Source organism: Muntiacus reevesi, chromosome 2 (genome assembly GCF_963930625.1).
Source record: "Muntiacus reevesi chromosome 2, mMunRee1.1, whole genome shotgun sequence".
Taxonomy (NCBI): domain Eukaryota; kingdom Metazoa; phylum Chordata; class Mammalia; order Artiodactyla; family Cervidae; genus Muntiacus; species Muntiacus reevesi.
The window spans coordinates 92710851-92726262 of NC_089250.1; the positions used below are offsets into that span (position 1 = coordinate 92710851).

The following is a 15412-nucleotide window of genomic DNA, read 5'->3' on the forward strand; positions in this document are numbered from 1 at the left end:
TCCCTCCCAACATCAGAGTCTTTTTCAATGAGTCAACTCTTCTCATGAAGTGGCCAAAGTATTGGAGTTTCAGCTTCAACATCAGTCCTTCCAATGAATGCCCAGGACTGATCTCCTTTAGGATGGACTGGTTGGATCTCCTTGCAGTCCAAGGGACTCTCAAGAGTCTTCTCCAACACCACAGTTCAAAAGTATCACTTCTTCGGCGCTCAGCTTTCTTCACAGTCCAACTCTCACATCCATACATGACCACTGGAAAAACCATAGCCTTGACCAGACGGACCTTTGTTGGCAAAGTAATGTCTCTGCTTTTTAATATGCTCTCTAGGTTGGTCATAACTTTCCTTCCAAGGAGTAAGTGTCTTTTAATTTCATGGCTGCGGTCACCATCCACAGTGATTTTGGAGCCCAAAAAAACAAAGTCTGACACTGTTTCCACTGTCTCCCCATCTATTTGCCATGAAGTGATGGGACCAGATGCCATGATCTTAGTTTTCTGAATGTTGAGTTGTAAGCCAACTTTTTCACTCTCCTTTTTCACTTTCATCAAGAGGCTTTTTAGTTCCTCTTCACTTTCTGCCATAAGGGTGGTGTCATCTGCACATCTGAGGTTATTGATATTTCTCCCAGCAATCTTGATTCCAGCTTGTGCTTCTTCCAGCCCAGCGTTTCTCATGATGTACTCTACATATAAGTTAAATAAGCAAGGTGACAATATACAGCCTTGACATACTCTTTTTCCTATTTGGAATCAATCTGTTGTTCCATGTCCAGTTCTAACTGTTGCTTCCTGACCTGCATACAGGTTTCTCAAGAGGCAGGTCAGGTGGTCTGGTATTCCCATCTCTTTCAGAATTTCCCACAGTTTATTGTGATCCACACAGTCGAAGACTTTGGCATGGACCTGACAGAAGCAGAAGATATTAAAAAGAGGTGCCAAGAAGGATATAGGCCCCAAACAAATTATTTTAGTAATTGTAACTCAGATGATTTGAAAGGCCCCCCACTTATAGCCCAGTTGGTAAACAATCCACCTGCAATGCAGGAGACCCCAGTTCGATCCTGGGTCTGGAAGATCCCCTGGAGAAGGGATAGGCTACCCACTCCAGTATTCATGCACTTCCCTTGTGGCTCAGCTGGTAAAGAATCTGCCTGTAATGCAGGAGACCTCAGTTCGACCCCTGGGTTGGGAAGATCCCCTGGAGAAGGGATAGGCTACCCACTCCAGTATTCATGCACTTCCCTTGTGGCTCAGCTGGTAAAGAATCTGCCTGTAATGCAGGAGACCTCAGTTTGACCCCTGGGTTGGGAAGATCCCCTGGAGAAGGGAAAGGCTACCCACTCCAGTATTCTTGCCTGGAGAATTCCATGGACTGTATAGTCCGTGGGTCCCTAAGAGTGAGATATGACTGAGCAACTTTCACTTTCACTTTCTTTCAGTTTCCATTTTTAAAAGACCTTTCTAATAAGTGAACAGTACCTATTCTTGTAGAAGGTGAATCTTGTCTCCCTAATGTATTTATTTAGAAGCATGGAATGCCTGTATATGGGTTCTTAAAGAGAACTGACTCTCAGCCCAAAACGTGAGTCTACTTTGGAGCAGAGTCCAGGGATACTGGGGCAGAGACATTCACTGTCTCAGTGCTGCTCCACCGATGCCCTAAGCAGGATGCTGGCAGGAGAAGTCGCTGGTGCCATGCATGTGGCAGCCTTTAGTACATGTCATACATTCCAAGGTAGCTTGTCCCACTGGCCTTATTGATCGTAGGTCATTTCTCTCCATGAATGTGAGATGTAAATGTGGGGTCTTCTGGCCTTCCAGAGAAGCCTGTTCTGCCTGGACCCCTCCAGCACAGGGTAGTGGGAACCCCAAATGTGGGGCATATACTACTGCCCTCACTATTCCTGGTCCAGACAGGATGCTCTCAGCTCAGCTCTGCCCAAAGTAATTTAATAGTAACTGTGATTTGCTCTCAACTTCTCCCAGAGCTGTTTAGTCGTAGCTCTCCATCACAAGCATGATGAGAAAGGCCAGAGAGAAGAGGTCAAGGATTCTTCACTTTGCTCCCTGACACCAGCCTTCTGGGCTACACAATAAGAGTTACCGAGAGTGATTCTCTTTAGTCCTTCTTGGTGGTACCGCCACCATCCCCATTTCAAAATACCTCCATGTGCTGTCATTCTAACTTTGACTTTTGCTCTTTGACAATCTGTGTTCTATGAAAGATGAGGAGGTTGTTTCTATTGTTCAGTGATACCTGCTGAATGCCAGCCGCCTGCAGACCCCCGGGGGTGGGGGCCAGCCTGCCCTCTGCTCCATGTGGGCACCTGTCAGGCCGCCAGCCCCCCGGAAGCCTGACCCTGAAGCCTCCGCAGCACTTGCTCAGTGCAGGCAGAGCACCACCGATGGAAAGAAGGCAGCCCACAGCTCAGGGATACTTGTTTTGTTTCTAGTAACACCCGTCGGGCAGCAGAGGTCTGGATGGATGAGTACAAGAACTTCTACTACGCAGCAGTGCCTTCTGCCAGAAATGTCCCTTATGGAAAGTAAGTGTGACCCATGGCCTCTTGCTGTTTTGCTTGGGATCCTCTGTGTGTGTGTGTGTGTGTGTGTGTGCGCGCGCACACGCGCGTGCGTGCGTGTGCAACAAGGGCAGGGGCAGCCCACACCATAAGCAGATCAGGCGTCAAAGAGGGGACTCCGCTCAAGGATCGCGAGGACCCTCTTGGGAGGCGCGGGGGGACAGAGGAGTCCAAAGAGCACTGTGGATGACCCAGTCCCCACTGCCTGCCCCGACTCTTTTCTCATCAGCAGATTTCCAGGTTTGATGTAGAGCCCATCTGTTTTTTTAAATTTATAAAGGAATCTTGTCTCCTTCTCCAGTATTCAGAGCCGACTGGAGCTCAGGAAGAAACTTAACTGCAAGCCTTTCAAATGGTACCTGGAAAACGTCTACCCAGAGCTAAGGTGAGGCCCCCAGGCCGGGTTCTGCTTCAGCCAGTGCCCGCGGGTGCAGGGCCTGGAGGCGGCCGAAAGGTCGAGTTCGGAGAGAGGCCAGGAGCTTGCCCCACCGCTGTCCTCAGGCTCCCCGAGGTGGCACTCTTGCCCCCAGCCTGCAGACTCCTCTGCAGTTGTGTAGGGACTGAGACCCAAGGCTTGGCCACCAGGGAAGAGCACCCAGCAGAGGCGCAAAGGAAGGCCCCGCCTGCGGAGCTCTCCTCCAGGCTGGTTCTGACCTCATGTGTCGTAGGAATAACCACACGGGCCTATTATTTTAATGCCTGCCCACTCGCATCCTGAGGCACAGCGGGAGACCTGTGGGTCTGTGGGCTTCAGGCTGCTTCTGGACTTCATCTTCTTAGGGGAGTCAGCAGAGCGGTCTTGCCTCCGTGGGGCACATCCCTTTTCTGGCTTTCCCAGTGCATTTCACAGCAGGTCACGTGTCTGCACACAGAGGCTGTGACTGAGGAGTCACCACCACCCCCTTCTGTGCTAAGGGGCTCTCAGAGCCCCGGTCTCAGAGTTTCGTCTGGGGCCACAGGGCCTCTCTGCTGCTATTCACATACCTCGCTCTTGGGGTCCCTCTGTTGTGTTTCCCACGCCCCGGGGGAAGGGGAAGAACAGAAGTGCTCTCCCTGCCCGCTCTGGGAAGGCCATCAGCAGCGTGATGTCCCAGTCACTGCCTCTCCCGCAGCAGACCAGAGGGCTCACGGCAGTGGACCATGGCCCCTACTGGCACGTCTGTGTCACTGTGGTCTGTGCCTGCTGAGCAGATGCAGGGACATTACAGCAGTTGTGACCTGAGATCCCCGGGGATTTGGGGTGACAGTGGGCCCTGCGCCACCTGGGCTCACACGTGTAAAGCATTCACACCATAACCATGTGCAGATCGGCTGCCCCGACCGTGCCCAGCAAGGGGGACACCAGCCTGGTGTTTGTGCCGCATCAGCGACTGTCTCTGCCTTCCCAGCATGCTTCCTGGGGGCCCAGCCATGCTGAGGGCTGCGGGCAGGATGCTCTGTGGCCCCTGCAGCAGCCTCCTTAGGAGCACACAAGGCAGATGCGCAGCCAAGGCAGGCCCGGGGCGGCTCTGAGCCTGCAGCCGGCCCGCCACTGTGCTGTCCTGCTCTGAATGCACCAGGGCACCTGGCTGACCCACCCGTGTTCTCCCCGCTCTTAGGTAGAAGTTAGTCCTCAGTCTACCGGACAGTTCCAGGCAGCAGGATCTGACCACATTAATTGCTTTTCTAAGTGACTTTCAACAACTAACACTAAAGAAGAAAGGGGCATGTTCTTTCCAGAAAAATTTCTCTGGTACAAAACAAAAAGTCTACTTCAACCTAGAACTCTGCCTTTAGGGTCAGGGATTGAGAATCTTGAAGCCATGCCGTCTCAGGGCGCAGCTGGGCCTGTGTCGGGGGCATCTGGCCTGAGGGTGGGCTTTCTTTCTCACTGCCCGGCTCCCTTCCGAGGGCTCTGAGCACAGGTTGGGAGCGGGGCAAACAGGGAGCCGGCAACCCTGAGTGCAGCAAGTGACTGTCTCCTTGATTCCAGGGTTCCTGACCATCAGGATATAGCTTTTGGGGCCTTGCAGCAGGGAACCAACTGCCTGGACACTTTGGGCCACTTCGCTGATGGTGTTGTTGGTGTTTACGAGTGTCACAATGCTGGGGGCAACCAGGTATGTGCATGGGGGCGCCGGAGACAGTCAGAGGCCTGAGGCCGCCCTTCCTGTCCCCGCCCTCCCCCTGAGATGGCCACCTGCTCACAGCTGGCCTCGGGGTTAGAGGGGATGTCCTCCTGGAGCTGTGCTCAACCTTGGGCGGGCTCTGGTGCACAGGGCGGGCGACCTGGATCTCCCCTCCCCACTGTCCTCCTCTCTGCCTGACACCCTGGTGCTCATCCCAGGGCACCTGTCTGCATCTACGCCCGCCCAGGTTTCTGCGCACCGGCACTTACCCACGGCTGCTAGGGCTGCCCATTAGATGATAACAGCTTAGATGTGAACACTCACAGCTCTGTCCTCGTGGGAAAGGCCCAGCTGTGGCCTGTGTCCCAGAGGACAGTGTCCTAGAAAGTGGTTTTCCTGTGAGCTGATAACAGGTATGTGGTAAAATGAGGGCTTCGGACACAAAAAATGGCTCGGCGGTGCTGGGTGCTGTCACCTACTCTTACAGGGCCTGCCACTAGGGAAAAAGTCACTTGAGCTCAGTGTATCCCAGAGTCTTCTTTAAATGGAGCTCTTTTCAAAAGAGGTTGCCTGCCTTTGTGTGAAGTTGGCTGTGCCTCCATTCTCTTGAGAAACGTCCAGACAGATGGCAGCCTCTGGTTCGTGACCTCCTGTCTCCTCCGGGTGGTGTCGTCTCTGTGGTTGTCCAGACCTGTGACAGGCAGGACATGGGGAGCAGACAGCCCCCAGCCGGCTCCTCATACCCCAAGGCGGGCTATCTCCCTGGCTCTCAGCAGAAGAGCCCAGAAACTTTGGGGAAGCATGGATCCCGGATCCCACGCACAGAAAGCCTGATTTCATGAATCTGGGGTTAGAGCAGCAGGATATTTGGAAGCCCTGCAGGCTGGGTGACGCTCCGTGAGTGTTGGGCAGGGAGGGTTTCCCAGCAGGAAGGACGCCAAGGGGCAGGTAACAGCAAGGTGGTAGGGCGCTTCCACCCCAGTCCGGGAGCACCGTCCTCCGTGGACCGGCCTGGACCCAGTGAGCCGCTTTTCAGATCAGACCACCCTCCAGTCTTCTACTGCACCGCTCAGCACAGCAGCCACTGGCCACGTGTGGACGCCCAGCACTGGGGACGTGGGGAGGGCAACGGGGTGTAAAGTTCTCACTGCATTTCACTGCACTTCACCTAGCCATGCGCGAGTTCAATAGCATGTCCTTATGGAAAATTGGACCCAGCTCTGAAAGGGTAAGATGTGTCATCTGGTTTCTGACTGGGCCTCAGCAGACACACAGGAAATGGGAAAATTTAAGAGTGGCAGCTTGAAAAAGTACCTCTTAAATATTCATGAACTTTATTTGCAAATTCATATCACTAACATGCAACAGAAGAAGGAAATGGCAACTCTCTCTGCTGTTTGCGTAGCTGAATTAGTTTTTCTGGGATTCAGTGTAAAGTCTGTTTTAAAATAATGAAGCACACGGTGGCAGGAAGATTGTAGAAACATTCAGATGTGAGCTTTCCGTGGAGATCAGCAAAGCCCCCAACAGCTGAACAACTGAAAACCCCTCCCCATACAGAGGGCTCCCCCCATCACTCCTCTTGCTGAACAGAGAGGTAGAGCTCCATGTCCCTGTCGCACATGGACACCTAGAAGAACGGAAGGTGCAGGCTTTGCCCCCTCCTGGCACCTCCGTGGCGCTGGGTGCTGCTTTGAGGCACCCAACCCCCCCACCTCCTGGGAAGGACAGCCTCCTGGAAGACTGGAACCACCCTTACGGCCCAGCATGTGGCCCTTCTGAGAATGCGCTGCATGCTCAGAACCAAGACCCCCGGGGACAGGTGGGCACAGAGCTCTGGGCTTCCATGGAAGACAGGCCACACAGGTTCTTCTCCTCTAGGACTTTTCAGAGCCTCTCATAGGCTACTGGTAAATTTGCAAGAGTGACACATGGTCCAAATTCAGTGTTTCCCAAATTTACTTGACATGGAAGCAACTTTTCCTAGAATTCCTACTGGAGTTCACTTTGAGAAACACTAATCGGAAGGCAAGAAAGTTGAAGCTCAGGGATCCGAGGGGGCTGCCTAGTCTGAACCCCTGTCAGGGGACAAGGAAGCCCCCCCATGGCCCAGGGGCTCTCCCTCCCTTTCCTGGATGAGGCCCAAGCCTCTGCCCCCACACTCACCCCCTGAGCTGGACTCGTGTCTCACTGCTGAGTGGGTCGGGAGTACATGTGTGGCCCCCAGATGTTAACATTGTCCTGATAACAAACCATCTGCTCTGAGGTGGTTTAGGTGAGGAGCAGTGAGGCTTCTTTAAAAGATTCTGCATTCTTCCCTTAGCTCTGTCCCCTGCGAGCAGAGAACAGGAAAACAATCTCTGCATAGCACTTAACAGTGCCTCATGTTACACAGCACAAGCGCTAGGGTGATACCCTCTCTCCCCACAAGGAACACAGCCTCTGGGAGCAGGGCCTGACCTGTGTGTTCCCTGCCCTGGGTCCGGCCCCCAGAGAGCACCTGAGTCACTGCGGGCGCTTAGCGGCCAGGCACTGGGTGGATGAGTGGACAGGTGAATAGACAGATTGACTTACAGCGGCTTTCCTGGGGGTACAGAAGAAGCAGGGAGGGCACCTCCTGAGGGATTCTGAGTTACAAGAGGCTCTAGATCCTGGGGGCTCATGTGGGTTTTATCCTTTTGCACGCATCAAGTCCTAGAGTGAAGGTCAGAAGCCTTGTCCTCCTGCCTCCACTGTGGCCCTGCCCAGAGCAGGCTCCCCACCGCCTCTCCTGCCTGTGGTCATACTCACCCATCGTGTCCCCTTCTCAGCCTCCTACCCTTCACATGCTCTTGTTTAGTGTTCAGAATAAAGGGTTCTGCTCTCAGCTCTTAAGGGGTATATGTGTGTGTGTGTGTCTGTGCGTGTGCACATGTATGTCTATTCTTTAAGATCATATGCAAGCTATTTCAGCACTTTCTGGCTCAGTTTTCTCGTCTGTAAAATGGGGTTAATAATAGCGTCTCGTGGGACTGTTGTATAAAGGGCTTCGAACAGAGCCAGGCACATTCTAGGCACCCAGGGCTGGCTGTGCCATGTGCAGACAAAGACCTAGGTCCATTCGTAGGGCGCTCACAGGGCTTCTCAAGCATCAGTAGCCTGGCTTGGTGGTTGATGATAAGGCTGTATGTGCTATATGTGGTGTATGATTTCACACAGGACAGCCACAGCCATAAATGCTGTTTCCAAACTGTACCTGTGTCACGTCAGAGTCATTCCAAGGAAACATTGGCCCCAACTGTCCACCCGTGGGTGACAAGCTGGGGCTGCAGTGTTCACAGCTCACAGTTAATGATGGAAGATGGGGTGTGGAGCGCTAGCCTGTGTTTGCGCTGAAATACTTACTGGCGTTGGCCTCGTGCTCAGAGGTGAAGCTCCTGACACTCCTGTTGGAGACTTGCTCTTGGGCACAAAGTCCTTTGCTGGCCCTGAGCTGGCTGGGGCTCCTGAAGCCTGTTCCCTGCATGCCTCCCTTCTGGGGCCCTTCCTCGCTGCATCCTCACCCCATGGGCCGAGCCCTGACCTCGGGTTTGTGTTGCAGGAATGGGCCCTTACCAAGGAAAAGTCGGTGAAGCACATGGACTTGTGCCTGACCGTGGTGGACCGGGCACCTGGCTCCCTCATAAAGCTGCAGGGCTGCCGGGAGAACGACAGCAGGCAGGTAGGTGCCAGTAGGGACGAGCCTGAGCCAGCACCGCCCTGCCTCAGGGCTGGGCTCCCAGGGCCTGGTGTTCACTGGGGGCACCTGTGACCGGTGCTGTCTTGTGTCCCCACGTGGAGCCCCTGACAAGCTGTGAACACCCAGCACATCCTGCCTGGGATCACTGTGAGGAGCATGGGATGGGTGTCACACAGGCTAGTCCATCTGCTAGAGGGCCGCTTCTGCCAGAGCTCACCATCCTAGGTATTTCTCCCACCACCTTTGGATTCATCTGTTTATGTTGAGCTTCCCCTTTCATAGGCTGCAGGGGCAGGGCTGTGCTTTGCGGCTACGTCTCCAACTCCTGTTCGGGTCTACAAGGGCTGGGCACTGGAGTGGGAGTCCCAGCACCAGAGGGGGTTCCCGTTCGTCCTGGGGGCCGGATGAGCTAGGCCGGGCCCTCCCTGAGCCAGGCCTCGTGCACCAGGGAAGACTGTCTCGGTGCACATGCCTGGGAGCACCCGAGGCATGGGGGTGCTGGTGGCCGGGGTGCGTGGATTGCGGCTCCCTGCCGCCGACCCTGCCTGGAGGCACAGACCCCTGGCCCTAGACCAGGGAGTGACCTGGTGGAGTCCCGCCCGGCCCCTGTCTTCTGCACAGCACTGGAGCGGCCCAGGGCAGCCCGCCAGGAACCAGGCTGGCCGAACCAATGGAGTTCAGTTTTGCCTTAAAGACGAGAGTTCATGACTTTACTCATGAGCAGTTAGTGAGACAGTGACCTACGAACCAGCCTAGAAAAGATAGTGAAGCTCATGATAACGTCACCTCAGAGGAGATGTTTCACTTCCTTCCTGATGAACCCCCCAACCCTGAAAGGAAAGACCTGTATTTTATAAAACACTATAAAGAGCCCTTTATTTCTGAAGCCAGAGGCCTAATGTGGCTTATTCTCCTCCCCACACCCCTGGACGTTGTTTTTTTGACTGCACTGGTTATCATTGTGTTTGGAACTAGGGTTGATTGTCATCCTTGTGACAGGTGGCAGCTCTTCTAAGCCAGTATAACTATTCCCTCTTCAGTTTTTTTAGCTTTTGAACTTAAGTACTTTTGAAGACTCAAATCATTTTAAGAATTGTGAAAATGTTGCTACCAAAAGTCTTCACTATGGTATGTTCTTAAATTACTGTTAATTTCTGAGTTTGGGGGTTTTGTGGATTTATTTTCCTTTTCCTTTTCCCTTCTTTCTCCCTTTCTTCTTGTCATTTACTGTAAATGCTGCACATCCATATTATGTATCAGGACATTGGTTATTTTTATGCCTTCTTGGTTACAGCTGTTATCAGAGTGCCAAGACTGTCACCTACTGTTTGCTCACCTGCAAATCAACTACTTCTAAGTTCCAGTTAAGGCAGTTGTTTTTAGTTTTGGCTATTTTCTTTCTACCCATTAGTCTTTGAAATAAAAATTCAATTTAAACACACACACACGTCCTTTGAAGACATTATCATGAACCTTGCTGTCTTTTCTAGGCTGGTTTGTAGGTCACTATTTCCCTAAGTACTCGTGAGTAAAGTCATAGACTCATTTTTGAAGCAAAGCTGAACTTCCACTGGTCCAGTTGGCCTCACTGCTGGTGAGGCGCACTGACTGGGCTGCATGTGGGGTCTTAGTTCCCCGACCAGGGATGGAGTCGTGCTCCCTGCAGTGGAAGTACAGAGTCCTAACCCCTGGGCCACCAGGAAAGGCCCCCACCAATGGACATTTTGAAGAGAAATTCCACATTTTTGTTTATTCATTAAATATTTTTCCTTTTTAAATTTATAAATTGTAAACGATTAAGGTGCAAATATATATGTTAGACACACACTCAAGTTACCTTTTTCAAATCGTTCAGAAAGTACATTTACATTTTTTAGCTGGTATTCTCTGATCTGCGCCCTGGTGGTGCCTTGGGGGCAAAGCCTTTTTTGAGCCCAGGGTAAGTGGCTAGTGCAGCCCCTAAATGATGTTCCCATGTGCCCACAGGGAGCCTGGGCTTATTCTCTTCTGTCCCTCCTCATGAGACAGGCAGGTCTAGGGAAACTGAGGCCTGGGGCCTACTGGAGCCAGGACCCCACGCAGGTTTCCTACCGGCACTCACTTCATAGAAGGGTCCCCGGGACACCACAGCCCAGATCAGGCCCCTTGCTTGGATCCCAGGTGTCCGGAAACACTTGCAAAGTCTCTCCTCTGTCCCTCCCGCCTGGTTCTGGGTGCCCCCCGCCCTGCTCTGCAGAACCCCAGCAGGTCCTTAAATGCCTGTCTGTTTTGATGTCTGTGGCACTCAGATGAGAAGGAGGGACTGTTAAACAAGGGAGTCACTGTTCCTGCCCCAACCTCCTGGGACCTGCCAGTCGGCTTCAGCAAAACACGAGTCAGGCCAGGTGTGCTGCCTGGATGTCAGGACAGGGCCGTCTGTGCATGGAGGAGGGATAAAGTGATGACCTTATCTGAACTCCAAGCCTTTGTTACAGACATACAGATGCTCCGTCTCTGGAGGAGTCTCCTACAGTGCGAGCTTGCCTGATAGAGAAGGTGTGGCCCTTCAGTGGGCCCTCAGCATCTGAGAAGTCTGCCCACCCCACCACAGCCCTCTGGGTCCAGGGCTTGAGGCCGCCTTCTGCTGAGGGAGCTGGGGTTTCAGCATTTTTTAAGCCCTCCATCTGGCTGTTGCTGTGATACAGGCAGAGCTCATTGAGAGAATAGTCACGGTCCATCCATCCCACATTCTTTGTCAGACGGGTCCTGGCCACTCAGAGTGACACATGGATGTTGGCAGTACAAGCACACTTCACATGAAAGCAGGAAAATAGCCGGAGGAGTGACAGCGAAGGAGAGAGGAGTGGAGGGCGAGGTGATGGGCAGGTAGCAGTCGCCTCCCCATGCTCATCAGATCGCACTGCATTTCATTGTTGGCAAAGCCCGCGTCCAGCAGGCTGGGTCAGCAGCATCCCAGGTCCCCACAGCGCATCCCTGCAGAGCCCTGTGTAGCCAGTTCCAGTGGAGGGCTCCTCCCCACCTTGCTGTGCCTCTTTCCCACCTTAGTCACTTGCCCTTTGAGAGGAGGCTCCTCAGAGAGTTCTGTCTCGAAGCTGCACTGTCTTGCCAGTTGAAACATTTGTCTTCCAGGCACATCGGTGTGTTTGTGTTATGACTCTGCAAATGCAGAGGACATATGAAAGCAAAGGACAAATGAAAGCAAGAGGAAGAAAATTGAATTCCATGGTGTCCAAAGGATTTGCAAAACTACCAACAGAAAGGAGCCTCAGTGCACAGAGTGTAAAAAATTAATTAGAATCACAGCCTGCATTAATGAAGGGAGAGCTTTTGAAAGAAAAAAGCATGTTACTTTTTTTTTAAGAACAAACATTAGAGATTTTTACATGGGGATGAACAACAGGGTGAGAGGCCCTCAGGTTTCCCACAGCTGGGCTGTGGGCTTGTTTTCTGGTTTACCTGGTGGGCTGATCTGGGTTTAGTGGGGCACAGGTGTGTACACACAGCAGTATGGTGTTACATCCTGGACAGTACATGTGGAACTTGGCAGGCTGTACCTGGGGACTCAGGGTGGCTGAGATGGGCTTCTCACGCCCACCAAGGTAGAGAGGGTGAGACCACAGATGGTGGAGAAGTGGGCTCCCCAGCACAGCGTTCCGTCCATACCGGCATCCCCTTCCCTCGCACTTGGCTGCATGTAAGTGGGCACTCGGAGGTGACCGGCCCCGGGCCTGGGCAGAGCTGCCTTCGACAGCCGGGGCGGCCTGGGCCCTCCTGGAGCCAGCCTGGGTCCTGTGGCTCCTTCCTCGGGGGAAATACCCTCAGATGAGGCCCTCCTTGTGAATGAACACAAAGGCCCTCCCGGAAATCCTCCTGTGTGGTCCTTGTTAAGACTGAGAGGAACAAGGACCCTGAGCCCAGGGCTTGGATGAGGAGACACGCGAAGAGGGGGAAGGATGGGGCAGGAAAGCGGTCTCCAGAGAAGAGGTTTAAGCTGCAAACCCAGTGGAAAGCGCTGGTCTCTTCTAGGCCCTCAGAGATATCTGTTCTGCCCCAGTACTGCCGTGACCTCCTGTCCGTTGTAGTCAGGGACTTTGCCTTGAGCGGAGCCGGCAGACCCGGAGAGCAGACCCCCGCGCCCTCCCCTGTCGGCAGCCGTGTTGGAAAGTGTCCTCCTGTCTTTTGCAGAAATGGGAGCAGATCGAGGGCAACTCCAAGCTGCGGCATGTGGGCAGCAACCTGTGCCTGGACAGCCGCGCGGCCAAGACAGGCGGCCTGAGCGTGGAGGTGTGCGGGCCGGCGCTGTCGCAGCAGTGGAAGTTTTCGCTCAACCTGCAGCCGTAGTGGGGCCTCCCGTCTGCCCGCGCCCGGCCACCCGGCGGCGAGCACGTCATCAAGTCTGTTTCTGAAACTTTCCGAGAAACTATATACCTCAGTATTCCATCATGGTCTGCCAGTCGGGAGACCTCAGCGCGGTGCGGGCGGCGAGGAGAAGGAGCTGCTGCGCCCTCCGCGGCCCCGCCCGCCCAGCGCCGCTGCGGAGCTCCGAGCCCGCGGAGGGCGGACCGGGAGAGAATGGGCGCCCTGCCGCACAGCGAGGCGGCCTCTCCTGCCTCCGCCCGGACCCAGACGTCCCGTGCGGGGTCCACCCCGGCCACGGCCTCGGCGTTCCCCCCGCCCTGCCTCCCAACTGTCTTACCAGCGCAGACCGCTTCCACGTGGTGTACCTGCTCTCTTTGGATTTGAACTTTTCCACGGTGGACACTAAACCCAGATATATGAGGAGAGAATGTACGGTCAGTTCCTATGGTTTCTGTAAGTCATCCTCATCTTGTAAATTCTCCACAAAGCCCATCATAGCCGTGAGGAGGAGGGGCCGGCGGGAGGAAGGGGCTCCCGTTGCCCCCAGAGCCTTATAGGTGAGGTGGTGCCCCCGCGCCCGCTGCGCGGTCCCCCCTCCACTCCCCGGAGGCTAGCGCTGCTCGGAGGCCCCACACCCCGGCATCTCGGTCTGGCTTCAGCTGGGAGTCACGCTGTGTGTTGAAATCCACTTTTTGTGCCCTTGGTGTCTGTAAACCCTGGACGGGTTACTTATTTAGACAGATATTGCTTTGGGTCTCTGTAAATTAAATTTCTTTTCTCTAAGGATAAAGTGAGTAAAAAACAATCTCCCAGCTCCCAGTGATGGTGGGAAGCTGTCACAGGCAGCATGGGGCGCTGTGTGAGGGCCCGGGTGCGCTGGGCCCTGTCCCGCCTGCCTCAGGACCTTTGGGTCAAGAATTAGGAAAAGTGAACACTTGTTCATTGACACTGAGGATTCAGGGTACAAACAGGGGCTTTGTGGCTTAGGAAGGAGGCTTGTGTCAGCATAAAACACGAGCCAGTTGTAAACTAAAAGTCAAGCAGGAAGAGGCCTGAGCCCTGCCCTGACCCCTGGCCTGGCCCCTGAGAGCCCTCCTGGCCTCTGAGGGGCTCACACGCAGCGGAGGCCCAGCTGCAGCGCCCACAGGAGGGCGCCCCAGTCACTCCCAGGATTACTGCCCTGTCTTCCTGCGCTCCCTGGCCCAACGCTTCAGCGCACAGGTGCCCAGACATGATGAGGGGTCGTGGGCACATGTCCTGGCCCCTCTGGAGGGACTGGGTGGTCACAGAGAAGTGGCCCCAAAGGGTTCTGCCAGATAGACAGTCTGCCAGGTGCAGCTCCTTCCTGCCTGTTTCTTCTAGGAAAGGGGAGGTTGGTCTTTCTTCCTCCACTGCAAAAGCCCCACGTGGGTTTGCTTCGTGACAGTGTGCTCAGGCCTGGAGGCCTGGCTGGGTGACTTTGTCCTGTGCATTTTTGCCCCCTGCCAACCAACCAGGTGTATTTTCAGCAGACAGGGAGGCCATGGTTGGATTAACTCTGCACACCTCTATCTTCGGAGGCTGATCTTGACCACCGGTAAGCTCTTGGGCTGAGTCCTGGATACCTGTGCAAGGCTGCTGACTGCAGGTGGGCCAGGAAGCAGTCACCCAGCCCTTGGGATCCATGGTCAGGCTACTACTACTGTTAGGAAAAAAAAAAGCCCCATGGATGGAAATTAAATTTGGCTTTCAAGTGAAGCAAATTGTCATCAGATTCTTGACAAATCTTTGGCCCACACACCTCCCCCCCACCCAGAGGTCTCACCAAGCTTGGTCACATCAGGATGGGTCCCCTGGTCACTGGGGGCCACTCCCATCGCTGACTGGTGGGGGTGGTAGCCGTGGATGGTGTGGGCACTGTGAGCAGAGGTGGGCAGGGAGGGCTCTCTGGGGTGAGCCCTGTTTACATGACGCAGTGCGCCAAAGTAACTCTACTGTGGCTGCATTGTTTGTCCGTCATTGGGACTGCCCGCCCTCCCACTCCCATTTCCACAAGTCAAGTTTCTTTCCTAAGAGCCCTTTGAGCAAAGCGTGGCAAAATTAGCTGTCTTCTCTGTGCTGGTCCTTGTGTCTTCATAAAAGCTAAAATGATGGTGTCTGTGAGTATGTTTTGCAGATTCCAAATATAGTTTGGTAATTTTTTTCCAGTTGATTTTTAAAAAGAACTGCTGTACAGAGCTTGTACTTTGTCCATTTTATAGATGGAAACCATCCTTGAAAATTGTTAACTTAAATAAAGAGAAGATACTTTATAGATACGCCCTGCTGGCGGCTGCAGTCACTCTTGGTCTTTATCGGATGGATGAGACCGATGTTTGGGGACTGTGATTATGGTCTGTCTTGGGTGGGGTGGGGGTGCTACTCAAGTACCATTTCTTATCACACTCTTAAAATGCATTCACCTTTTGACATTTATTCTTATTTGTAATAATAACTATTACCATTTGTGTGCCAGGCCCCATGTGGAGCACTTAAATACATCCTCATTGTCTCTTCAGTCACCTGGGGGGATAGTATTTTGGGCTGCGTTTTACAGTTGGTTTGGGAAGCTGATTCTTGAAGCCCTTAGCCTCCTCAAGGTCACAGGCTAATCTGCCCAAGGTCA

At 53.7% G+C, this 15412-nt stretch overlaps 1 protein-coding gene across 1 annotated transcript in view; it reads left to right on the forward strand.

Moving 5' to 3' along the window:
* The window catches only part of GALNT2 (polypeptide N-acetylgalactosaminyltransferase 2), a 175793-nt gene extending 160728 nt beyond the window's left edge, over nucleotides 1-15065 (forward strand). The window contains exons 12-16 of the mRNA XM_065922341.1: nucleotides 2455-2547; nucleotides 2885-2968; nucleotides 4556-4682; nucleotides 8272-8391; nucleotides 12595-15065. Of these exons, the coding sequence (XP_065778413.1) occupies nucleotides 2455-2547; nucleotides 2885-2968; nucleotides 4556-4682; nucleotides 8272-8391; nucleotides 12595-12750 (580 nt within the window). The 3' untranslated portion in view covers nucleotides 12751-15065. The remainder of the gene's footprint in view (nucleotides 1-2454; nucleotides 2548-2884; nucleotides 2969-4555; nucleotides 4683-8271; nucleotides 8392-12594) is intronic.
* Nucleotides 15066-15412: the final 347 nt, after the last annotated feature.